The sequence below is a fragment of the Prionailurus viverrinus genome, chromosome E2 (genome assembly GCF_022837055.1).
Source record: "Prionailurus viverrinus isolate Anna chromosome E2, UM_Priviv_1.0, whole genome shotgun sequence".
NCBI lineage: Eukaryota > Metazoa > Chordata > Mammalia > Carnivora > Felidae > Prionailurus > Prionailurus viverrinus.
The window spans coordinates 31,740,874-31,768,577 of NC_062575.1; the positions used below are offsets into that span (position 1 = coordinate 31,740,874).

The 27,704-nt window shown below is 37.4% G+C and overlaps 1 protein-coding gene and 1 non-coding gene across 21 annotated transcripts in view; both read right to left on the minus strand.

Moving 5' to 3' along the window:
• Window positions 1–7,005: 7,005 nt before the first annotated feature.
• Window positions 7,006–27,704, minus strand: part of CHD9 (chromodomain helicase DNA binding protein 9) — a 235,826-nt gene continuing 215,127 nt past the window's right edge. For all 20 annotated transcript variants that reach the window (XM_047834132.1, XM_047834147.1, XM_047834146.1 and 17 more), the window contains 6 exons: window positions 27,286–27,454; window positions 20,677–20,816; window positions 20,175–20,396; window positions 16,033–16,161; window positions 13,205–13,309; window positions 7,006–10,495 (listed from right to left, as the gene is read on the minus strand). In XM_047834132.1, the coding sequence (XP_047690088.1) occupies window positions 9,617–10,495; window positions 13,205–13,309; window positions 16,033–16,161; window positions 20,175–20,396; window positions 20,677–20,816; window positions 27,286–27,454 (1,644 nt within the window). In that variant the 3' untranslated portion in view covers window positions 7,006–9,616. The remainder of the gene's footprint in view (window positions 10,496–13,204; window positions 13,310–16,032; window positions 16,162–20,174; window positions 20,397–20,676; window positions 20,817–27,285; window positions 27,455–27,704) is intronic.
• LOC125153870 (U6 spliceosomal RNA) lies at window positions 15,821–15,924 on the minus strand. Its single transcript, XR_007147611.1, has one exon. It is a non-coding gene; the product is annotated as a U6 spliceosomal RNA (small nuclear RNA).

A 27,704-nucleotide genomic window follows, 5' to 3' on the forward strand; every position in this document is an offset into this window, starting at 1 on the left:
AACCCATTGAAGAAACCATTGGCTATTCCCTAGGTCCTCAACCTGTTGGCCCACCTGCAGATTTTGGACTTTCCAGTGCAAGCATAGTGGTGTCTGGAAAGGGTAGTGATGTCTTACCTTCTTGGATACAGGCTCCCAGGAGCAGGGATGCTGAACAGGGTCTTAGGGACATGGTCTGGCTTTACTTTCTGAAGTTTGTATAGCGGTAGTGATTGTATAACTGTAAATATATTAGAATCTATTGAATTGTATGTGTTTAATAGGTGGATTTATGGTATATAAATATCTCAGTAAAGCTTTTTTTTTTTTTTAAAGCTAATAGGAAGCTCTCAGTACATAAGTGAAGCCTGATGACTGTAGGACAGTTTTTTCAACCTTGGGGCTACTGACATTTTGCACCTGATAATTGCTTGTTGTTGGGTGGGAGGTGGGGACCGTCCTATGCTCTGTAAGATGTTTAGCAGGACCACTGATACCTACCCAGCAGATGCCAGCGGGACACACAAGTACTGTCAAACTGCGACACCAAAAATGTCTCCAGACATTGCCAAATGTCCCCTGAGGAGGAAAAATTGCCCGCCACTGAGAAACCCTGTGTGCGGTCATCAAAGGGTGTTATTTGTTGGGGAACTATCCTGAAAATAGTTTTTGAAGTATTTTCTCAGGAAAAAATTAGAGTCTTCAGCAAATTGTCTTATAATCTCCAGCTGCAAAATAGAAATCTTGGATGCCAGAATTCTGGGAGCCAACTGGGGGAAAATGGCTCGGGGTAATTAGGCTTTAGTATCAGTCACTTAATCCTTTTATTTCCATATGGTACCCACGTCCTTGCCTGTGCCAGGAGCCCCACCCCACCCCTGTGCAGAAACAGTTTCCACGTAATAGACCTCGAGACCTCTGTGAAGAGGAGAGAAGGACAGTCAGTGGCGATGAGTGGGGAGGGATCCTAAGACTTTCATTTTTTCCGTTAGTAGCTGCTCTTTCATCCTTAGTTATAGATGAATTCAGTGCTGCTAGTTCCTAAATCTTTCCAGGATCCAGAAATGCAACTTGGAGTAGTTTTCGTCTTCCCTTTCTTTTTTCTTTTTCTTTTCTCTTTCTTCTTTTTTTCCTTCTTTTTCACCTTTCTTCCTTCCTTCCTTCCTTCCTTCTCCTCGTTCACATCTAATTATCTTCCTTAAGCAATGCATGAATCTGGCAGCATCCCATTCAGTAAACAGAAAGGAGCTCTCAGTTTTCAGCTTTTCTTCCTGCCAATTTGGAATTTAGCTTTTTTGGAGACTTGTCAATTTTCACTGGTCTGCTTCAGTTTCCAAAATTTCACAGTTGTTTTTGTTTTTTCCCCTATTCTCCCTGTAATATGGGTTTGTCTTTTAAAATAATTCCCTTTTTGGCTCAAGTATCGGACTCTTTTTTTTTTTAATGTTTATTTTATTTTTTTATTTTTGAGAGAGAGAGAGACAGAGCATGAGTTGGGCAGGGGCAGAAGAGAGGGACACACAGAATGTGAAGCAGGCTGCAGGCTCTGAGCTGTCAGCACAGAGCCTGATGCGGGGCTTGAACTCACAAACTTTGAGATCATGACCTGGGCCAAAGTCAGGATGCTTAACTGACTGAGCCACCCAGGTGCCCCTCAAGTATTGGACTCTTGATCTCAGCTCAGGTCTTGATATCAAGGTCATGAGTTCAAGCCCCACACTGGGCTCTTTGCTGGGTGTGCAGCCTACTTGAAAAAAAGAAAGAAAGAGAAAGAAAGAAGGAAAGAAAGACAGAATTCCCTTTACCACAGTTTAGTGGATTTTTTGAGAATGCAGAATTATATGGATATGTTTAATCCATTCCCTTAACCTAGAAAATGGGAATACAGAACAGATTTGTTAATGGCTTGGATACTGGGGATCGGCTGGCGGGGGTGGGGGGTTGTTAAGGATGACACAGATGTTAGATCTGAGCAACTAAAGGTATGGAGAGGAGTGATCGAGAGTCTAGTTTTGGGGGTTCCTGGTGGCTCAGTTTAAGCGTCCAACTTCAGCTCAGGTCATGATGTCGCGGTTCGTGAGTTCAAGCCCTGATTCGGGCTCTGTGCTGACAGCTCAGAGCCTGGAGCCTGCTTCAGATTCTGTGTCTCCCCCTCTTTCTGCTCCTCCCTTGCTCACACTCTGTGTCTCTCAATAATAAATAAACGTTAAAAAAATAAAAAAAGAAAATATTCAGTCTTTAACTATTAAGTGTGATGTTAGTTGTTGGTTTTTTATAGATGCCCTTTCTCAGGTGGAGACAGTTCTCTTCTATCCCCACCCTTTTCATGTTTGTTTTTAAATCATAATAGGGTATTGGATTTCACGAAATGTTTTTTTCTGCATCTATTGAGATAATTATAATTATGTGGTTCCCTCCCCCCCCCCCCCACTGCTTTTTTCTGTTAATAGTACATCGATTGTTTCTTGTATGTTGAACCAATTTTGTAATCCTGGGATAAATCCAACTTGGTCATGGTGTATAATCTTTTTCATATGTTGCTAGATTAAGTTTGATAGCAATTTGTTGAAAAACTTTGCATTTTATAGTCCTATGGGTTATCGATTGGCAGTTTCCTTGTGGTGTCTTTGGCTTTTTTATCAGGATGATACCGTCCTCATAAAACAAAATGGGGAATATTTGCTCTCCCATTTTTGGAAGAATATGTGATGAATAAGTGCTTTTTCCCCCCTCCTGTCAGAGTGACCACCTCATCCAGGGATTTTATCATGTTTTTCATCATTGTTGTTGTTAGTAATTTAATCTGTTAATTTATTATACTCTTTATCTTATTATAGTCTCTATTTTTTTCAAAATTTTTATTATTCATTTTTGAGAGAGACAGAACACAGTGGGGGAGGGGCAGAGAGAGGGAGACACAGAATCTAAAGCAGGCTCCAGGCTCTGAGCTGATAGCACAGAGCCTGACGCGGGCTCGAACCCATGAACCATGAGACTTAAATGATTGAGCTATCCAGGTGCCCCTCTATTTTTTCTTGATTGTTTCACTAGTTTGTGTCTCAGAATTTGTCATTTCATCCAGGTTTATCTAATTTATTGGCATACAATTATTCATAATGTTCCCTTATGATCCTTTTTATTTCTGGAAGGATGGTAGGAATGTCCGCTTTCATTTTCGAATCTAGTCATTTGATGCTTCTCTTTTTTTACTGGCCAGTCTAGCTGAAGGTTTGTCAATTTTGTGGGTCTTTTAAAAGAACTACCTTTTGGATGTGATATCTTTTTTCTTTTCTTCTTCTTCTTTTTTTTTTTTTTTTAAGTAGACTATATGCCCAGTGTGGAGTCCAGTGCGAGGCTTGAACTCATGACCTGAACTGAGATCAAGAGTCCAAAGATCAAGGGACCTGGGTGGCTAAGTTAGTTGAGCATCTGTCTCTTGATTTTGGCTCAGTTCATGATCCCAGGATCATGGGATCCAGCCCTGTGGCAGGCTCTGCGCTGAGCATGTGCCTTGCTTGGGATTCTCTCACCCCTCTGCCACTCTCCCCTTCTAAATGTCACTCACCTGACTGAGGCACCCAAGTGCATTGAGATTTTTTTCTTAATGTAGACATTTACACTTACAGATTTCCTTTTATGCATCATTTGGGCTGCATCTCATATGTTGTGTATTTGTTTTCACGTATCTCAAAATATTTTCTAACTTCCTTTGAGATTGAGATTTCTAGGACTCATTGGTTATTTAGGAGTGTGTTAACTTGTACATAGTTATGAATATCCACACTTTCTGACTTCAAACTTCATTCTATTGTGGCTACTTTGTATAATTACGTATTTCCAAAATTTGACTTGTTCCATGGTCTATCTTGGAGAATGGTCTTATGTGCCTTAGAAGAATTTTTTTTTCCTATTATTTGGTGATGTGTTCAACAAATGCTTCTTAGGTCTAGCTATTTTACTGTGTTGTTCAAATCTCGTTTTCTTGTTGACTGTTTGCCTATTTGTTCTATTGTTATTCAAAGTGGGAAGTTGAAGTCTTCAACTATTATCTAAGAGTTATTTTTCCTTTCAATTTTGTTACTTTTTTGCTGTATGTATTTTATGGCTCTGTTAAGTGCCTATAAAAGTGTTATATTTTCCTGATAGAATGACCCTTAAATCATTATAAAATATTCTCATTCATTTCTAGCAACATTTGTCTTAAAGTTTATCTTTTATGAGTACAGCCACTCCAGTTTTCTTATATTTACTGTTTACATGATATATTATAGATATATCATGCATATTTATGATACAATGTAAGTAATTCATATATATCTAAATAATTCACATTAACATACATAATTTAGATTACGATCAATGCAGGCATGTCACATCAGCGGAGACACTATATACTAAATAATGCTGGGACAATGCATAATAATTAAGGCACTAAATATTAAAAAAAGCAAATATGTACAGAATTTGGGTGTGAAAAGATTTTTCTGTGGAAAAATATCAGAAACTTAAAACGTGAAGAAATGGAGTATCTACATGACCACATAAACATGTGAAACTTTCACATTAAAAAAACCCAACAAAATTCACAGGCAAATTGAGAAAAATATTTACCACTTGTATAACAGGTATTGCAGAGAGAACAAGGACAGTTAATGCACAAAATACAAATGGCCTTATGAAGAGATATGAAAGACTTTATATTACTAATAATCAAAGAAATATGAACTAAATGTCTATCAAATTGGCAAAGATTAAAAAATAGTCTAATGCCCAGGGTTAGCTAAAGAGACATGGGGAAAGGAAGTAGTTTCATGGTCTGTTGTTGGGGTAGAAAATAATACAGTCTGCCTGGTATTAAAACTCAAACATAACTATTTCATGCCTAGGTATTTATTCTAATGAAAAAATCTAAGTATTTGAAAAGACTTAACTACAAATGTACCATTGTTTAAGTAGTCCCAAACTGAAAAACATCTCAATGCTCAATAATTGGGCATTAAATAAGTTACGTTCCATCTATATAGTGGAATGAGAAAGTCCTTAAAAATGCTGTGGAAGATTCTTTAATGACATGGAAAAATTATCATGATATAATAAACGAAAAAAAGTTACACAATGGTATGTACAGTATAACTCCATTCTTATTAAAATAATATATATGTATATGCAAAGAAAAATGACCCAAAGCTTAACAGTTTTATCTCTGAGCATTTAACATTATGGGGGTCTTGGTTTACTTTGTGCTTCCCCAACTCCTCCTCCCCAAGCCCCCACCCCCCAAATTCTCTAGAATATGTACGTCTTATTTTTTTTTGTTTTAGTAAGAAAAGGGAAGAATAATTTAAAATTTCATCAAGATGTTATTTTTGCCTGTTAATTTGGCAAAGATTACTTCAAAAGACAATACACAGTATTGGTAAGATTTTGGGGTGAGCACGCACAAAATACATGCTGCTGTGGTAGTATAAATTGCTACTAATGGCATCATTGTAAACTTGGCAACACAAATCAAAATCCTCAAGAACAGAGGAAGTATTTTCACTTCTAGGGATTAAGGAAGTCACAGGGGTGGATGCCAAAGATGCATTTATAAACTTGAATGTCCACTTGTAAGTACATGGTTAAATTAATTCCATCTGTATGAGACAATGCTAGGTGTTAAACATCACAACACAGGGTACTTATTGACATAGGTGAGTATATTAAGGGCAGAACAGTAAATATAATACTGATTTAATATGAAAGTGTGTAAGTTTCCTAGGGCTACCATAACAAATTACCACAAACGGGGTGGCTTAAAACAACAGAAATTTATTCTCCCACAATTCAGGCCCGAAGTCCAAAATCAAGGTGTTGGCCGCGTCGCTTCCTTCTGGAGGCTCTGAAGCAAAATCTGTTCCATGCCGCTCTCCTAGCTTCCGGTGGTGGCTGACATTCCTTGGTGTTCCTTGGCTGGTAGTAGTGTCACTCGTCTCTGCTTGTTGTCTTATAGCCTTCTTCCCTTTGTCTCTGTGTCCTCTCCTCTTCTTATAAGGAACCAGTCATTGGATTTAGGGCCCACCCTAATCTAGTATAACTGCATCTTAACTAATTACATCTGCCAGGACCCTATTTCCAAATAAGGTCACATTCTGGAGGTTTGGGCTTGACATAAATTTTTGTTGGACATGATTCAACCCACTACATGTATGTAACATACATATGAAGCACGTTGGGTATCTATATGAACAGCATTTATCTTGGGGTGGGTTTATGACTATTTAAATATATTTCTTTGTGCTTTCCTGCATTTTAAAATAAATAGCTTATGTACTGGAGTTGTATTTACGTAGAGACTAAGTTCTAAATTTGTTAAGGTGAACATTACTTGTAGTCAACAATCACTCTCCCTCCTATAGCTCACAAAATACAGAACATACCGTTTTGTACATAGTGTATTGTCTCCCCAAAACATCTAACATAGCCAATTCTTCCTCTAGCACTGTGTAGATTACTGTTCCTCTGATGGGCACTAGAGGAAGCAGTTGGCTTGGGTTTACATGCTACATTGTACAGAAAAGAAAAAGAAGGGTTTTCTAAGCATGAAAGTATAGTTGAATGGCTTCCAAGTTAAATGAGTATATGATGAGAGTCTACTGTTCTACTTAATTAGAGGAAAACTAAATTTCTTTCATGTTTATAAAAACACCAAAACAATCATGATGAATTAGGAAAGACTCTTCAGACCAAGGGGGAAAAAAAAAATAATTACTGATTTCCAAAACGTACTCCGTGAAGAGGTTAGGTATAGCTCTGAGTCTTTCTGGACTTTTTTTTTTAAAGGTCATGGGAAGAAAACTTAAGGAAATAACGATATTGTGGATATAATTATAGCCAACTTCTCCTTTTAAAAATTCTTCCAAAGTATCCTTTTCTTTTAAAGATTTAGGACTATGGTTTCTTTTATAACTGGATTAAGATCAATTATATACAAAAGTCAATTTAAAAAAAAGGAGTATTGTCATGTACAGAGGCTGACATCATGGGTAGTCAAAGAATATGTTTAATAAAAAATAATTAAACTTCCATTTGCTCTATAGAACATCATAGAAAGTAATTTAATAAATTACAAATGACTTTTTAAGACGTTTGCTCAACTACAGAAAGCAAATTCAGACTACACAAAACACAACTGGTAAATATTGCAAATGTCCAAAAGAAAAATTAGACTAAGACTTGAATCATGAAACCTGAAACAAGAGCTATAAATACAAGGCAATAACAGCTATAATTCTTTTAGTAACTACCAACACATACTTGGATATCCTTTCAACTGCAACTTTAGTATTATGGAATTCTACTGATTTTTTTTTTCCTTATAACCCTTAACTTTACACAACCATATTTATGCATTTTTTTTTTAAGCTGATAGCTGGACGACTTTTCCCCAATCAATACTAAGTAGAAGTGTCTTGAAACCCAAGAGAACATTTAAAGTTAGTATTAATGCTTTGAAAACTGCAAATTGCCTTATTACATAGAAAGAGAATCACTAAGATGTTAACCAAATTCATTTGACCGTAATTAGGAAAATACTTTATCTCATAAATTTGATATAAATTAGATTTTTAGTGATAAGATCTAGGGCTTTTTTTTTTCCTTTTATTTTTTAATTGGGGAAAGAAAGGAATAAAGATCATGTGGGTAGAACTAGAGGGAGAGAGGGGGAAATGTGGATGCTGTTGAAATACTTTCACCGGCAAACCAGGTTAACTGTGTTTGAGAAACTTTGGCTATCTCATAGGTGTATTCTAGTTAAACAAAAGTGCAATACTGCAAAGGGAACATACTAAATATGTAATATATCATTTTCATGATGAAGAATTACTACCCACTTCTCCTGGATGGGCATTAGAGTGACTATTGCTAAGACATTGCATAAAGGACTATCAATTCAAAGCACTATTTTGGGGAAAATACAAAAATCAATACAATCCCAATGGAAGTTATATGATTTTGTAAATACATGTAACACTGTCGCTCTAATAAGGGGTTAGTTATTTTACACACAGAAACAATTTACTGGTAAAGATCTTGGAAAATCCAATATAATTGCTGGGTTCATGACAAAACAGAGTTTTATCAAAACGCACTGAAAGTTATTTTTTTCCTCTGGGAGAGAAGTGGGGTACTTTCCCCCCCTAAATTTATCCCCTCGCAAACTTTATCACTGACTTATTCAAGTACCAGAAAATGCTAACATCTTTCTCTCCTTAGGATGTAAATGACATTTTACTCCAATTCAGTTCTAATTGTTTTAAATGTATATGAAAGTGAAACTGGACCTCTCCATCTTGTCGGAATAGCAGCTTTAGCAGGAGAAACTGTATCACAAATCAAATATCAGACAGATTTTGCATGATAAAGGGTTCTAAGAAATTGATCAGAAGCCTTGGGCTTCGTTTTTGTGGTTTACAGGTATAACTTGTATATATTTTTTGAGATTATTCAAAGTGCATATTCAAAATGGGCCAACTCAGTATATTTAATATAAACTGATAACCCAACACTGATTCTGGGCAACATTTCATCTGCTTCTACCTAGAAACTCAAAATGAATTCAGACTGTTCTGCATATTACTTTACCACTATCCTCTGTTAATTCTGGAATATTTCCATGACATAAAACACAAATAGAAATCTACACAAATAAAGCAAACAAACAATTTCTTTTACATGAAGTATGCTGTGTTGAAAGTTCTTTTCAGTGGCATTTCATGAGTTTGCCTTTTCTGAACCCTGGAAACAGACATTACTCATCTGAGACATAATTATTTCTAAGAGGAGGCCAAACTTGGAAAAAGTGAAACTAAGTATGTCTAGAGGGTGCCAAAGTCACGTGACACAGGATTATTTTATGACTTGATTTTACCGACAGCAGAGTTAAGCTCAGCAAAAAGCAAGTCACAGTTCTTGCCAGATTAACATGATATATAGGATGTGTTTAAAAAACCCCTGAAAACAAGTATAGAATTAGAAACGAATGTAAACTTCCTAAACTAACTCAGCTGAGGTAACAGGTAGCCAGTTAAATTGGCTGATTGGGAAACTTATTTCTTCTTGAAAACACACTTGTACCTGAATTGGAAGCATCAGCAGTGCGTCACAACACTAGAGCATTTTCATGTAATTAAAGCAATGGATGGCGATGTAGATTCTACAGCTTTCATGACATTCATTAGCTGCCCAAATTATTGCTGAGTTTTGATCTGTAAATTATAGGTGTCAAGGAGGCTGTAAAACTATATTCAAATTAAATCAGTAATATGCATAAAGTATTCTGTGTTCACTGCAAATATATTAAATATACAACTCTTATTGAGTATCATTTTCATAAAATTAACCCCCAACAAAATTATAATGCCTTTTGTTGCAATTTTACACCTTTATGTATTTGATAGTACATACGAGTTCAGAAACTTAGGAATTTTAAGAAATATTACATGCAAAACGTCTCTGAAAGCAGTTTGCACTTCTAAACAAAGAACTGAAATGTTCGGTCAGTAAGTTATTGATGCACTCAACACTGGGGTATTTACAATTAATAATTAAAGAAAAAAATCCAAAATCAGTTCATAATTTAAGTGCAGTCTGGGAATCAGTCTTCATTACTAGAATCTGAATCCTCGGATGATGACGATGTACTATCAGATCCAGATGAAGCATCGGCTTTCTCTGAACCCTCATCTGTGCTGTTTTCGTTGAGAGGACTGGGTTCAGTTCCTCCTTTGTCTTCCTGATCTCTAACTCTGGAATCCTCCTCCTTGACTTCTATGGACTTAGATGAGCCTAAGTCACTGTTTTTGTTTTTCTGTACATCAAAAGTATTGGACTGGGACAAAGTTGGAATATGAAGATTAAGGCCTGGAGTGAGAAGCATCCCTGGATAAAGTATATTGGAGAGTAGGAGTGGGTTAAGAGCTAACGGGTTGGCAGCTGCAGCTGTATTTAATGCAGCAGTAGACGATGTCGAAGGAGAACTTGACACAGAGTTTTCTCCCCCATTCTCTGAATTTTGACTCTCTGTCCTTTCTTTTTTTCCTTCTAGCTCCTTAGGGTCATTTCCCTTTTTTTCCTCTGTTCCAGATTCGGTAGGCTTTGTCAGGAGCCCTCCCATGCCCAACAGATTTGGTAATCCAGTCATTCCTGACAGCAGCATGGGGAACATGGCAGCCACGTTTTTAGCTTCTCCTCCAGAAGAAAGGCCAGCAGGCATTCCCATCAGCCCTGCAGTCACTTGCAGTGACTGCAAGTTTTGTAGGTTTTGCTGTAAGGCCTGAAGAGTTGTGAGATCCACACCTGGAAGTAATCCATTGGCCGACAAAGGATTGCCTGAAACACCGCTGGCAGTTGTAGCTGTGGCCGCTGCCGTGGCCTTCGCAATTCCACTTTTGGGCCGCCGCCCCCGCCTGCTGACCTCCTCTCTCACAACAGGACCAGTGAGAATACGCTCATACATACTTTCTGGAAGAAACCCCTAAAAAAAAAAAAAAAAAAAAAAAAAAAAAAAAAAAAAATCAGCAACAACAGCTGTATTAAAATAAAATCAATAGCTATCAAATGAAATCCATAATTATTCAGAAACTTAGTCTGTGCTGATATAATCAATTATGAAAGACATAGCCTAATTTCACATTATAAGTGGTGGCCTGAAATAGTTCTTCCACTTATCATTTTTTTCACAGGGCAAGAGAGCGGAAGGAGGCCTCTAGCTTTCTTCCACACTGTGAGGCATACATTTGTGCAACAGTTCTGGAAAAAAGAAGGACCAAAGACATTTTTTCATGAGGGTTGCTTCCACACCTTTACATGTCTCACATCACCAATGACTCTAAGAGACTAATAAAGAAGTGCCTCTCCTGCAGTCTAGAAGAACGATACGGAAAAGGACAGAGAAAGTAAGTAAAAGGTTAAATGAGAGGCTTCATATGCAAATCTTCTGTCACTTTAGGAATAGGGAGGGAGAGCCACAGCCACGCTGAAAAAGATACTCAAGTGATTCTCCCATGACTCTGGGCTTAGAAACTCTTAGAAGTCATAGGAGTTTAGAATCTCTAGACCAGCACTGTCCAAGAGAAATACAAGCCACATAATGTAATTTTAAATTTTCTAGTAACTGCATGCATTAAAAATGGTAAAACAGAAATAGGTGACGTTAGGGGCGCCTCAGTGGCTCAGTTGGTTAAGCATCCAACTCTTCATATTGACTCAGGTCATGACCTCATGGTTCGTGAGATCGAGCCCCGCATCAGGCTCTGTGCTGACCATGCAGAGCCTGCTTGGGACTTTCTCTCTCTCTCTCTCTCTCTCTGCCCCTCCCTTGCTTACTCTCTCTCTCCCTCTCAAAATAAAGAAAAAATATTAGAAACATGTGACATTAATTTTAGTAATATAGTCTATTTATAAAATTTAACCAGTATATTATCATCTCAATATGTAATGTATGAAAATAAAGATATTTTATATTTTCTATTTTTTCCAAACTCAGTCTTAAAGACCCAAACCAGGGTAGGGGAATGGGCAAAATGGGTGAAGGGGAGTGAGAGACACAGGCTCCAATTATGGAATGAATAAGTCATGGGAATAAAAGGCACAGTATAAGGAATATAGCCCAGTGATGTTGTGATACCATTGGCAGCTACACTGTGGCGAGCAAAGCATAATGTATATAAACATGTCAGCTCACTAAGTTGTACACCTGAAATTAAATGTAACATTGTGTGTCAACTATACTAAAATAAAATTCCAACCCAGTGTTTTATACTTGTTACACACACTCTGTTTTAGGCTGGCCACATTCCAAGTGCTCAATCACCACACGTGCTTGGTGACGACCGTTTGTGACAGTGCAGCTCCCGACAGCAGCTTCAAAGACACTCATGGTACTATTTTTAATGGTGTTCTGAACTGATCAACTTACTTGTTTTCTTTATAAAAGCATTAGGGTCCACTGCAGAAAATAAGACAGCAAAAAAATACAAAGAAAAAAAATCATCCATAATTTCACCATTCAGAGAGAACCATGGCTAACGTTTCAGGATGTGTGTTTCCATTTTTCCCTTGTACATATCTACAGATTCTACAATTCTTCCCACTTCTGTTTCTAAAATAAATAGAATCATAATGAACCTAGTTTTATAGCCTGCCCTTGTCATTTGGACACTTGTAGAAAAAATAGCTTTGTATTTTGATTGCTGAAATCAAGAGTTGGATGTTTAACCAACTGAGCCACCCAGGTGCCCTGATACAATTTTTTAAATAGTTGCACAAAGGGACATCTGGGTAGCTCAGCTGGTTAGGTGACTTCTGATTTCGGCTCAGGTCATGATCTCGCAGTTCTTGAGATCATGCCCCATGTTGGGCTCTACTCTGACAATGCGAAGTCTGCTTGGGATTCTCTTTCCCTTTGTCTGCCCTTCTCCTGCTCACCCTCTCTCTCTGTCTCAAATAAAAAAATAAATAAACTTAATAAAATGAAATAAAATAGTTGCATAGTTTTCCAATAGATGACTGGACCATTAATATATTCCCAATTTGTTACTACTATACTATGATGAATATACTTAAACACCTTTCCTCACATCTTTGATTAGTCTTGGTAGCATTGCTCAAATAGTTATCTTAGAGGTTAAAATGAAAACAGATCAGCTTATGTTGATTCTGCATTCTAACTCAACAAGCATCTGAGAAATTTGTAACATGTGCTGCAAAATAAAAACTGTGAACTAAAAAACACTGTCACACGTTCATGCAATATTTGATTCTTAAAACTTAATCTCTGGTATAATTAAATGGCATCTAATTTTCCCTTTTGAGTATAATTGACACACAATGTTACGTTAATTTCAGGCGTACAACTTAGTGATCTGACAAGTTTATACATTATGTTGTGCAGCTACCGTCCGTCCTGTTACAGTGTCACTCACTGTATTCCTCATGCTGTGCCGTTTACTCCCGTGACTTACTCATATTCCATAACTGGGAGCCCATACTTCCTGCTCCCCTTCGTCCATTTAAAGATCTGTATTTAAAGATCTGATTCTGCTTTTTGTTCTGTTCTGCTTTTGATTTTTGTTTTTAGATTCCACTTATGAACGGAATCATATGGTAGCTGTCTTTCTCAGTTCGACTAAACAGCATCTAATTTTTGAGATGATGCCTGAGTTAGTATGTATGAAATACTCACAGACTGCTTAACAACATCTCCCCATTCAGGAGCCACTCCATATTCTGAATTTTCTTTCAGGAATCGACATAAATCTTTTAAAGGGGGAGCAAATGCACCTCCAACCTGTAAATGAAAAACAGACGGTTAGATAAGGATACTACTAAGTATGAAGACACTTCTTGCTTTTATTCTGTGCTGTACAGAGTTTATTTCTTGAACCACCTTTGACAATCTTTATTAAAAAGGACTACCACAGGCCAGAAGCACTATTAATATAACATATAGACATGTGGCAATGTAACTTTTAAATGCTTTAAGTGACTAGAATAGTAAAACAAATAACCACCATTTACTCTGCACTTACTATGCTGGATAGGTGATATTGCCTAGTTAAGAGCATATATACCCTTTGGAGTCAGACTTACCAGCTCTGTGAACTGGGGCAAATCAATAAATCCCTCTGAGCCTCAGCTTTCTGATCTGTAAAATGGGGAAAACAATACTTCCCTTATAGGGTTTTAGGAGGATAAAAATGGGACAACTCAAGTGCTTTGGCACAGCATCTAGCACATAACAACTCTTTTATTCTTTTTATTATATGCCAAGTACGCTAAGGATTTTAAGTATATGACTTACTTTAGTTCTCACTATATCCTTTGAGACAGTATTATTTCTGTTTTTCAAATGAAGGAATTAAGCCTCAGAGAAGTTATATAAATCGCCCAAAGCTAGCTAGTTAGTGTTAGGGTCAACTTTCAACCTCAGGTCTCAAAAACTCCTGCTCTTATCTGTCATGTAAATTGAAACCTTAACTATAAAAAATATACATATTTTTTCAATGTGAAAAGCGATACAACCAACCAAGTAATCACAATATGAGAAAATTTAAAACCTATATATAATAGTTAGTATGAAATTAAAACAAAATGATTTGGACCTATCAACTTCATGTTCCTTTGGAGCCTAAAGATACTTCGTAAGTCCTTTGTCCATACCTCTCTGGACGAATATATATTATCTCCCGACAGGACACAGGATTTTAATGTGGCCAGGTATAATACCCGTACGTAACCTTTTCTAGTATTTCCTACAGTCTTTACTTAGTCTCTGCAGTTTCTATCCTACTCTCCTTCTCTTTATCCCCTTCATTAAGGTCCAATTTAAATGGAGGCCCTCTGGGTGGTTTATGGGGATTTAGAAGGTAGATTCTTTTCTAGCCTTAGGCCTGTACTCTAGAGACTCTGAACAAGAACTAACTATAAATTAAGGGAAATGAATAGGTCCCTTATCAGGTTACCACAAATTAAAATAAGATTAGGAGTGTTTGATACCTAACAAGTAAAAATACAAAACTGTTCCATTTCCTTAAAACTGGCTAAGACAAATTTATCCATAGCTAGTAATGCTAATTTTTGTTTTAAGATGAAGTGCAAAGATTTGTAACACAATCTACATAAGCACAAAATCAAGTAAAATGCTACTAGAATGTCATCTTGTTCTTTCCCTAATACACCTATGACATCATTTTAAAGTACTAACAAAAGCTGAATAAGCTATCTCTACAAAATTGGGGAAAGATCTGTATTAATTTTAATGAGTTGGCACACATAACAATATCAAAACAGTTGTTAAATTAATTTATGAGTGAAGGAACTCAATGAAAAATCTGCTGTTTTTATTCTGAGGTCATCTTTTTCTTTATTTTGTTGCATGTTCAGCCGTATTAAAACAAAACAAAACAAAACAAAAAAAACAAAAAAACCACAGAATAAAAATACCGGAGCTATAAGATTACAAAAAGGGCGTCCAAGTGTTGTATCATTTATGCTGTGAGTTGAAAGAGACACCTACCAATCCAAACATAAACAAAAACAATTTGGGGAAACAAATGTTGAGCCACCTTTGGTTTTAGAATTAGAATTTGGAAAAACCTGACTCTTGCCATTCATCAGTCAATAAAGCACTAAGACAAACACAGCAGTGCCCTTATTCTATAAGGGACCTTTGTTTAAGACATTCTATTTTCATCTATCAGAAAATTACGCAATATGTTGATTTTATTTATTTTTCCAGTTTTTAAAATTATTTATTTTTTAAATTTACATCCAAATTAGTTAGCATAATAGTACAATAACGATTTCAGGAGTAGATTCCAGGGATTCACCTCCTACGTATAACACCCAGTGCTCATCCCAGCAATATGCTGATTTTAATCACTTTATGGCCATCTGACAGGGAATGAGTGATAAATATATAAATCCATGATGGCTGTGACGAGAACATCAGAGTTTCTCAACCCGTGCACCATGGACATTGTGGGCTGGTGCTGTAAGGGATTACTGTCTGCACTGGAGAATGTTTAGCAGCATCCTTCCCCTGCCTACCACCACCCCACCTCCCAAGTTGTGGCTACCAAAGATGTCTCCAGGCATGGCCAAATGTCTCTGGAAGACAAAATTGCTCCCAGTGAGAGCCACTGCTTTGGATGTGGTGCTCCTGTGCAGTGCCACCCTGCGTAGGCACAGACATGTGAAGTGACTTGCTTATTTCGTTCCACAGCTTAGCCAAAGATGCGGGATTTGAAATTAGACCGTATAAAACCACAGCCCGTGTCTCTTCTCACAAATCTGCTAGTTAAATATGGAACGCTTCAAGACCTTGTGCATCATCTTTGTGCATGGGCCATGCTGATCTCCGCATCATTCCAGTTTCATTCTACGTGCTGCTGAAGTGAACACAATACATCTGTCCAGGTCTGTTAGGAAACTGTGCATAATGAAACAGGGTTCTAGAGAAATCCTAAGCACTGAACCAATACAAAGGATTAACCACAAATATATAAATACCTTTCTGGCATTTCTTCTGTTAATCAGCTGAACACGTTCTTCTCCAGTAAGACTATTAACATCGAGTTTATTAGGGTTTCTGCACCGATGCCTCTTTTGTTTGGGCCTCCCCTCATGGAGCTGCATTCTCTAAAATATATAAGCAAAGAAATAGCTTTAAAACAGTGCAAACAATACAAAAGAGCTGAACCAAGTTACTTAATCCTGTAATACTGTATAATACATATTAGATATCTATATCTAACATTGAAGATTTTACTTTTTAGTTATACTTTAAAAGACTTAAACTTTAAATATTTTTATATTTAATACAGCTGACCCCTGAACAACATGGGGTTAGGGGTGCTCCCCCCTGCCATAGTCACAAATCCTCATATCTTGATTCCCCCCCAAACTTAACTGCTAATAGCCTACTGTTGACCAGAAGCCTTACTGAAAACACAAATAGTTGATTAACACATCTTTTGTATGTTATATGTGTTATATTCTGTATTTTCACCACAAAATAAGCTCAAGAAAATGTTATTAAGAAAATCAGAATGAAGAGAAAATACATTCTCCATACAGTGCTGTAAAAAGCCCATGTATAAGGGGACATGCACAATTCAAACCTTGTTTGAGGGTCACTGTGTAATAAAATACTAAGTAAGCTTTAGAGTTACCGATAATGCTGGAGCAGCCGCCTGTAAATTGTACACTTCTTTACTTTTTCTCCTGACACATCAGGTTTTTTTCTGTGCTGATACAATCTGTATTTGTGCTAGCTGTGGCTCTCCTCTTTCGTCATCTCACTAATAGTTTTTATCTCTTCACAAGTAATCTCACAATACTAAAAGGTAGTACTTTTATTTTATGACTGGGAATCGAGGTTTGGAGAGGTTACCTTCGTCAAGGCCACGCAGCTAGCAAGTGGCAGGATCTGGCAATAAAACTCTTTGTATCAGGCCATGCTGCTTATGTGTACAGCTTAGCAAAGCAGGGTTTGATGTTTATAGCTGTTTTGGACCAACGAGAACATTGCAAGAGATGAATCCTCACACTCTTCTGCAAGGCATACCTGTCCCATCACAGCCTGGGCCTAAATTCACCTTTTCTGTCTAGTTACTACTGCCCCACTCGGTCCCCCACACACCCTGTGACATCAGGCTAGCCATTGTTTTATGAATGTGTCTTACAATCCTATCCTCTTTCGACTCTTCATAATTGTTTTATAATGCCTAGAATAGCCTCCTCTTGGGTTAACCTGGTCAAACCTACTTATTCTTTATCATCCATCAGTCATGTATGTCAGCTCTCTTTTCTTTCCATATTTCCTTAGACACTTGGCCTAGGCAGAGTCATTCATATTCTTTTTATCTGTTTCTGTGGTACTCTATACATACCTGTTATTATATATCTGTATCTATCATGTTATAGTTACTCAGCTCTAGACATATCCCAATAGAGTATGAGAGCCAAAAAATCATTAACGTGAAGTATCCTTCAGAAATCAAACTAACGGTTATCTTGTATTCTTTGTCACAGTGCTGCTTTTAAAAATATTTTAAAATCTTAATAATAGTATGTAATGTTATCTAAAACATTACGATAAAAAGTTTATTTGCAGTGAAAATGATGAATGGCTGTAAGTTTAAAAAATTAATAAAGATTCCTTTGCAGTGATGAGAGACAGACAGGAGAATCCTTTACAGACCACAGTATACATGCCACGATGGCAAGAACTTTATATTGCTCATGGTTTTATACTCCATCCCTTAAAAGAGAGGCCAGCACACAGTAGTTACTCAATAAAAATCTGTTGCCTAGATAAATGTTATTTTTTAACATGTTAAGTTATAGGGTTAAACTAATGATTCTCATTATTGTTAGAATTGCAGTATTCATTCTAAGATTATCCATCATATTTAGGGAAAATTCCTCCCCTCATAATTATAAGAGCTTTATTTGGCTTAAAACATTTTTTTTAAATTTGTTTTTTAGAGAGAGAGAGAGAGAGAGAGAGCGCACACGTGTGAGTAGGGAGGGAGCAGAGGGAGAGAAGAGAACCTCAAGCAGGCTCCACACTCAGCGAGGAGCCTGATGTGGGGCTTGATCCTACCACCCTAGGATCATGATCTGAGCTGAAATCAAAAGTCAGATGCTCAACTGACTGAGCCACCCAGGCATCCCTATTTGGCTTTTAAAACATCAAACATAATTAAAGTTTATTCGAGAATTAGTGGCATCCTTTGAGAAAACCAGGGATGTGAAAGGCATGTGAAAGTCAAGACTGAGGCACTTGGTTTATTTCCTGGTGTCAATAATGGCAACGTAAAATTCTAGACTAAGTACATATGACAGACACAAAGACCACTGTAGGGACTGGAGCTTTTGTAGTTCCTTTTCATGAAAAAAATAACAATTTTTTTCTGTTAATAAAATAACAACTTTACCTTTATATAGAATTTTTTAATCTTCAAAAGACTTTCAGTTTTTAATCACTGGCTCAGTGAATATTCATAGAAAGCTAGATACTATTCTATGTATCAGGAATTATGTACTAAATAAGTCCTGGGGATACAAAGTCCTGGGGTAACTAGGACATGGTCCTTAAGAAGCTCACAGAGTACTAAGACAGCTTCACTGGGCTGTCCATTTAATCTTCATAATGAAGGCAGATACAAGAGGTCTGCTAGCTTCATTGTATAGAGGATCTGGCACAAATTTTGGTAATCAGTATCTAATAGTAAAATACTGCAAAATGAGGGGCACCTGGGTGGCTCAGTCAGTTAAGCGTCTGACTTCGGCTCAGGTCATAATCTCACAGTTTGTGAGTTCGAGCCCCGCGTCCGGCTCTGTGCTGACAGCTCAGAGCCCGGAGCCTGCTTTGGATTCTGTGTCTCCCTCTCTCTCTGCCCCTCCCCTGCTCATGCTCTGTCTCTCTCTGTCTCAAAAATAAATAAAACATTAAAAATTAAAAAAAAAATACTGCAAAATGAAATAACAGATTTCTATGAGTAAGAAAGCCATATGCCTATAAGATAGCGAGCACAAAGTATTTCAGGGGATGTAAAAATGCAAATGAAATGTAACAATTCTCACTTTGATTAATGTAAACTCAATGTGCATCTGGAGAGACACAACAGCTATACTGTTATAGCCTGAAGAAGAGCTTAAAAAGTAGTAGTTTGGACACTGGATTTAAGACTGTGTAGCTTGTAATATTTACTTAAAATTTTAGTATTTTAAGTTCTTTATCTAAAAAAGTTATAATAACGCCATTCTGATAAAGGTGTCATGAGTGTTAAATGAGATAATATACGTTAAGTGCTAATTATGATGCCAGGTACACAGCTAAATCTCAATACATGTTTAATATGATCATAGTATTTTTTTTTAAGTTTATTTATTTATTTTGAGAGAAAGCATGTGTGTGAGTGGAGGAGGGGCAGAAAGAGAGGGAGAGAGAGAGAATCCCAAGTAGGTTCCACGCTGTCAGCACAGAGCCTGACATGGGGCTCAATCTCAAGAACGGTAAGATCATGACCTGAGCCAAAAATCAAGTCTTGCTTAACCAAGACTGAGCAACTCAGGCACCCTTAATATGATCACTAGTATTTTACTTTATTTTTATTACTACTTTTTAATGTTTATTTATTTTTGAGAGGGGGGGGGGAGAGAGACAGAGACAAAGTGTGAGAGGGGTAGGGGCAGAGAGAGAGGGAGACACACAATCAGAAGCAGGCTCCAGGCTCTAAGCAGTCAGCACAGAGCCCCACGCGGGGCTCAAACTCACAAACTGTGAGATCATGACCTGAGCTGAAGTCAGACACTCAACTGACTAAGCCACCCAGGTGCCCCTGATCATTAGTATTTTAAAATAAACTCCTTGAGGAAAAGGATTGGAAATGTTATCCCTTTATAACCTTCACTGGGTCTTACACGGTACTCTGTATATTGGAGGTGATTTTTACTATTAAACACAGAATGGAAAAATGGAAACAGGCACTGATGGGGAAAATGGCATTTTTTTCTGTTAGCTTTCCTAAATCTTGGGCAGAACATGTATTTACATAAGTGGGTAAAAATTTATGCTTCATCAGCACAGATTTGGTAAGTCACAGAAACAAAATTAATACCAAGATTCGTAAGGCATCACCTACAGGAATAAAAGCTCCTAAATCTTCCACGTAACCTGGGTGCTCCTTAAGCCATTTTTCCAAATCCTTTCGCTTTGGCGCGTCATCGCCTGCAAGTCTTGTCCCATCTTTCAGGTTAATAACCGGAACCGGACTTTCTGTGTCCGGAATTCCTTGAGGCTGAGTGTAGGACAGTGCTGGATTTATCCCTGTAGAAATCTGGGAGCTGGTTAGGCCTACAGCTACCTGCAGAAAAACACCAAATGAAAATTTTATTGCTACGCTTTATCATTCAATTCTTGGCAAAGTCCGATGAAGCAAATCTTTTTGAAGAGGAAAAAAGTAAGTTTTTCAAATTTAAAATTTTCATGAATCTTAGGCAGTGTTGGATGCCTCTGAAATAGAATCCAAAGTACAATCTAATTTCCTAATTAATATTTTTTTGCTACAAAACATTCACAGAACAGCAATATGTATATTTACTAGGACTGAATTTTGGACTCAAGGATCAGTAGTTTTTACTTACATGATTAGGTGGTTTATTTCTGTTAAAAAAGAGGATGTCAACACCTTCTACATTCTTCCTCCTTCCCCGCCTTTTTTTGACTATAGGCTGGTTGTCTAATCTAACTCCATTGGCACCAAGGGTTGACTGAATGGAAGTACCTAATCAAATAAAAACATGCAAAACAGTGGTCAAAATCTAGATGTTAAGCAAATTAAAAGCAATAATTTTTCTAAATATATAGAAGTGTTAATTCTTATTTTACACCACCCCTATTCCTCATTTGAAAATTTGGAAAACTATAATCAACTTTTTGACTTGTCTCTTCAAATTCCCCCCCCTGATTCTCACACATCTTATCTTCCTCTTCCTTTTAGAGGAGGAAGTGTGTCTTTCTCACGGATAAGACAAATCCTTCTCCTTCCTCTGTAGCCACAAATTCCTACCTTTTCTGAAAGCTTGTTTTATCAGTCTACTTTCTTGTGCCAAAATACCCATTCTATATCAGATTCTTTTCCCTGACTTAAAAACATGGCCTAACTCAAACAACAAAGAAACCTCTTTCAGCCTTTTATAATTCCCCAAACCTTCGAAAGGTTAGTATTTGTTGTGCTCTCTTTTTCACGACCAACTCCTTCCTCAATTTCCCATAGTCCGTTCCTGTGCCAGCTTTTGTCAGGGGTTTTAAGATCACCACTAACTTTTTAGTTGCCAAGTTAAACTGACCTTTATTGTTCCCCATTTCAATAAAAATGTCTGTAAGTGGTATGAATTAAAGTTCCATGCATTCAGCCATTTTTTTCCAATAAATAAATACTTATCGAATAGCTTGTACGTAGGTACAAGGTCCTACAATGGTTCGAAGAGGAGTTAAATGGTGTTCCTGTCCTCAAAAGTACATAATCTAGAGCTCTCCTTAAAATACTGTTAAGGATGAGATGTTTGTTTAAAATAATTCACAGCTTATATGAATTGTTTAAAATAATTCACTTTTAATCAATTCAAGGAAAATTTTTAGAGCAAGTCCAGGGTATCCCTGAATAAGGAGTTGCCCATTGGCTGGCTGTGCAACCTTATGGAAGCCACTTACCTTCATCACATCTCAGTTTCAAAAAGGTACCTTAAATCATATGGTAAGGAATTGCTAGTTACAATGATTAAAAAGTAGGTTTGCATATAAAAAAGCACACTAGGAATGTGACATAACTTTATAAAGAAAAGCTTTCATTATCCACCTAGCGAATTTCATTATAACCAGATTCACAAAACATTATAAATGATTTGAAAATACTTTCACTATAGCACATTTTACTTTATTTTTTTAAAGGCTTATTTTTGAGAGAGAGAAAGAGCGAGAACGAGAGTGAGAGAGAGAGAGAGCAATAGGGGAGGGGCATAGAGAGGGAGGGACAGAGGATCTGTAGCAGGTACACAGATAGCAGCGAGCCAGATGTGGGGCTTGAACCCATGAGCCTTGAGATCATGACTTGAGCTGAAGTCGGATGCTCAACCAATTGAGCCAGCCAGGTGCCCCTAGCACATTTCAGCTATAACAATAAACTAACTTTCCCAAAGTACCATTTTTAAAGTAGTATTCTTTAAAAAAAAATTTTTTTTTAAATGTTTATTTATTTTTGACAGGGACAGAGCATGAGCGGGGGAGGGGCAGAGAGAGAGAGGGAGACAGGCTCCGAAGCAGGCTCCAGGCTCTGAGCTGTCAGCACAGAGCCCGACGAGGGCTCAAACTCATAGACCGTGAGATCATGACCTGAGCCGAAGTCAGACACTCAACTGGCTGAGCCACCCAGGCACCCCAAAAGTACTATTCTTTTTTATAAGAACTTCTCAAAACTTCCTATTCTTTTTTTCTTTTCTTTTCTTTTTTTCTCTTTTCTTACGTTTATTTATTTGAGAGAGAGAGAAACTGCGAGCAGGGGGTGGGGCAGGAAGAGAGAGAGAGATAGAGAGAGAGAGAGAGAGAGAGAGAGAGAGAGAATCCCAATCAGGCTCTGTGCCATCAGTGTAGAGCCTGATGCAAGGCTCGAACCCACGAACTGTGAGATCATGACCTGAGCTAAAATCAACAGTCAGACGCTCAACTGACTGAGCCACTCAGGTGCCCCATGACTTTCTATTCTAATATGAATGAAATACCTTGTATCAGCCCCTTTCCAGCATGACCCCCAACCCTCAATCCCTGCCCCAGCTCAGTTTTTATGTTGTGTATAACCTAGATTCACCTTTTCTAAGCAGGCTCCGATTTCATACAAATATCTCTCCAGTAGGGATTTACATACTAGCTATGTCAATCTTATCACAAAACCATACTATCAAGTCTCTGGTTCATGCTATTTTCTGCTTCTCTTCCACCTCTCCCGGGAAGGTCACTTTCCAGAAAGACCATTATCTAATCTGCCTCTTAGAAATCCTTTTCAATTCTACCTCTTCCAGAGGACTCTGCCTAAGTTTCTAGACAGCAGTGGCTCCCCTCTTCTCTGGTATTTAGTAACTATAATGTGCTGTGTGGCAAAACATATTATCTTGTTTTGTTAATGTCTTGTCTGATATTTAAATGTTCTTTTTTTTTTTTTTAATTTTTTTTTCAACGTTTATTTATTTTTGGTACAGAGAGAGACAGAGCATGAACGGGGGAGGGGCAGAGAGAGAGGGAGACACAGAATCAGAAACAGGCTCCAGGCTCTGAGCCATCAGCCCAGAGCCCGACGCGGGGCTCGAACTCACGGACCTGGCTGAAGTCGGACGCTTAACCGACTGAGCCACCCAGGCGCCCCAGATATTTAAATTTTCTTAATGTTTGTTTAGATTTGAGAGAGAGAGAGACAGAGATAGAGAGAGAGAGTGAATAAGAGTGCAAGAGGGGGAGGGGCAGAGAGAGAGGAAGACACAGAATCTGAAGCAGGACAGCATAGAATCTGAGCTGTCGGTACAGAGCCTGACTTGGGGCTTGAACCCATGAACCGGGAGATCATGACCTGAGCCAAGTCAGATGTTTAACTGACTGAGCCACACGGGTGCTCCAAAGTCTTGTCTAATATTTTAACATGTAGGTCTTAGTCTACCAAGCAACTGAAAGGCAGACAGTGTCTATGTTTCTTTTTACTTTCTCTTTACTATATTTCCGGTGTCATATAAAAAAGTACTTAATTATCTCTGGAAAAACAACTGCATATACACCAAAGTGTGCATTTATAAACATACCCTATTTGACAATTCATAAACATATTTTCTTTGGCCAATTATATACTACTGTGATGCCCTTCCTTCCTTTTTTTCTTTCTTAAAAAAACTGAGCCACCTTGAGTTATTTCTGAGGGTGATTTTTATAAACGTTACCAAAGTCACCTTTAAATAACCTTAAAGGTGCAATAACCTTAAAGGTGAAGACTGTACAATTCAGCTGCAATAGCAATAAGCTAGAATTCCAATTAAGCTAGAATCCAAAATGGAAAATTTAACTTAATCTCCTTTATAAAGCTTGTATTGCCTTTGTCATAGATGTAATTATAACACTATTAAAAATAGCTTCTTTCTGCTAAATGTCTACGAGGTGCCACACACTGAACGAGGTTTAACAAGTGTTTTCTTAAATCATCAAAAAAGAAACAATAAAATCATAGAGGTATTATTATTTTTTCATTAAAAATTTTTTTTTAGAGAGAGAGCACTCATGTGGGAGAGGGTCGGGGAGGGGCAAAGAGAGAGAGAGAATCTTTAGCAGGCTCCACACTCAGCACGAGGCCCAGTGTGGGGCTTGATTCAACAACTACAAGATCATGACCTAAGCAGAAATCAAGAGTTGGGTGCTCAACCAACTGAGCCACCCAGGCACCCCAACACAGAAGTAATATGAGGCCTATTTTATAAATGAGCTCAGAAACATTTAAGTTACTGGCCTAATGTCACAGCTGGAAAATGACAGAATTAAACCCTAGGCTGTTTGGCTCTATCAACACCCTCTGTTCATTATTCCAGGTAGTTTCTGGAATGGGCTCTTTAGTTTTGTCTTATTGTAATTTATGCTATTTTACTATCCCCTTCATTAATTAAATTACATTACAACCTGTATCTTTATTGGAAACTTTCAGATAAAATTCAGAGGGACCCAGATAAAATTCAGAGGGACTCATATAAACATAAAAAGGGCCTAGGCTTTGGAATATTAAGAATTATGATAATAGTATTTATTCAGCATCTAATTCTAAAACCTGTGAGGTACCTAATTTTAACATTGGTTTAGCATCTAATTATGTGCCCGGCTCCGTATTAGCCACTCTACACATATTATTTATCTCAGCCAACAACTCTCTCCTACCCCAACCCTTCATTTCATAAACAAGAAAAGGGAAAAAATTGTTAAGAGATGTTCTAAGAGTCGAATAGGAAGGCAAATCTAGATTTCACATTTGCAATTAGTAAGATGGATGAGATATAATGTTTAGATAATAACTCTTCCTAGTTTTAATGTCTGAGGCTTTTTAATATTTTACACAGCTGCAGATTAGTGTCACAATTACTACTTATACTATTAAAAATAGTAATATTTGCCAAAGTCACCTTTAAATAACCTTAAAGGTGCAATAACCTTAAAGGTGAAGACTGTACAATTCAGCTGCAATAGCAATAAAATGTTCAGATGATATTAGTGTCAATCCCATTTTATGGTGGAGTTATCAGAGTACAAGAAATTGTATTTCTAAACCCCACTTGGGTTAGTCAAAAGAGCCCACAGCTTATCTTCCCTATTTGTTCCCATTTTTCCCCTAAAAACACAGAGCTCCTTTAATACAATACTGTTAACGAAAAGCACAGTTTGGGGATTTATACTTCAGTAGTAGAAGCATGGCTGATTCATATTTGAACTGCAATCTGTACATGTCTGAAAGTCCAGGAACTAGAGAATTACAACGAATGGTTAATGAATCTGTAAGTAATACTGATGGTACTAATTTATAATTTAACTATGATTTATAATTAAAAAGTCATGACAGCAGCAATTGGGAATAGCAACCAATTTAACACTTATAATAAAGCATTATTTTCCCAAATCGTAGGAGTCCCACACACTGTGCTCATGCACAGCAGGAGATCTGAAATGTTTTCAAATACTGCATGGCAACCAGATCTAGTAGAATGCTGAAACAGGGTCCTCAGCCTTATGTAAATGGTAGGTGTAATGGAAATTCAAGTCACTAATCTGCTTTAATTGAAAACCTGCATTTTGTAAAGACTCAGCTGATCATGAGTAAAATTCTCAATTTCTGATACTGCACTTTAAAAGGGACACAGACAAATTAAAGCACACTAGACCAAGATCAAGAAAACAAAACAAAACCAAACAAAACAAAACAAAACAAAACTTCTTATGGACTTCAGCACCTACAGAGCACACAACATGTGGCACCGATTTGGTATCTAACAAACACTACTGATTCAAATTGTTAAAAGGTTAGAAGAGATACAGTCCCAAAGAGGAGGAGATATGATCATTGCTTTCAAAATGTTAAGATGATCATGCAAACATAGGAATAGGTTAATTCTCTGATGCCTTTACTTTTTTAATAATTAAAAAATTTTTTTTAAGTTTATTTATTTATTTATTTTGAGAGAGAAAGAGAGCACAAGTGGGGAGGAGAACACAAAGACGGAGAGAGAGAATCCCAAGTAGGCTACATGCTGTCAGCACAGAATCTGATGCAGGGCTTGAACCCACAAACTGTGAGATCACCACCTGAACTGAGATTAAGAGTCAGACATTTAAATATTAAAAAAAATATATTTATTTATGAGAGAGAGAGAGAGAGAGAGAGCACACAAGCGTGCACACCAGTGGGGGAGGAGCAGAGAGACAGACAGACAGAGGGAGAGACAGAATGTTAAGTAGATTCCACGTCTAGTACAGAGCCTGATGTGGGGCTCCTTCTCATGAACTGTGACATCATGACCCGAACTGAAACCAAGAGGCAGACGCTCAACTGTCTGAGCCTCCCAGGCACCCCTTGTGACACCTTTAAAGTCAGAATCTCAATCACTGAGAAAAAACAATTGCAAGCAAAATTTTCTTCTAAGTAAGAAGGAATTTTGTGGTAATTAGAGCTGCCCAGTAATATAAAGGGCTGTTTAAGGTAGTAACAATCTTTTTCCTGTAAATATTCCATGAGAATGAAAGATTGTCTTTCAGGGATTAGTCATGACAATTCCTGTATCCTATAGACGACTGGACTACACTGTCTCTAAAGTCTTTCTAAAACTTCTCATTTTAACCTTCTCTACAAATCACCATTCATTTGTGGTTCAGGTGTTTGCTTTTAAATTCATAATTGCTTTTATATTGAAATGCTGTTTGAGCTTTTACCTGCATAAAGGGACTCGACAGAATATTTCCACCCAAATATTTAAATCCCCCAAATAAAACTGCACCCTGCTTTAAAATGTCATATTAAACGCCTCAACAGGTATTTATTAAGAACTAAAATTATACTGATTACAGACTTAAAAGAGACCCCAACATTAGAGGATAGATGCCTTTTTATTAGAAGAATAAATAAAAGAGGATTTGGAAACGACAGCAGGAATATTTCCTACTGAGGCAATTATTTTGACCATATTCACCTGATACTGGCACGGATTTGGGAAAGGTGGCGAGGCTGGTCTCCGACGCACTCTGCAGTTCCCGAAGCCGAGCAAGGTACTGTTGCTGCCCCAGGGCACTGTCTTCGCTGTCGAACGGTCTTTTCTGAGCAAGCCCTTGCTTCTGAAACGTCAACTTCAAACCACCTTCCTGTTAACAAACACCATTACCAAGAAAGAAACAATTAAAAAAAAAAACCCATTTCAGGTTATTAAGAGAAATTTTTTACTTAGAAAAAGTGAAGTAAAAACCCTGAAACGTTAATCATCTTCCTATTCAGAAATGAACTAAATAAAAAGAACGTCAACCAATTTCTATAATGAATATTACGTTTTCTGTCTTAAATGAAAAAAATCCAGGTACTACATACACTTTCCTGAGCAAAACAAAGTTTTACATG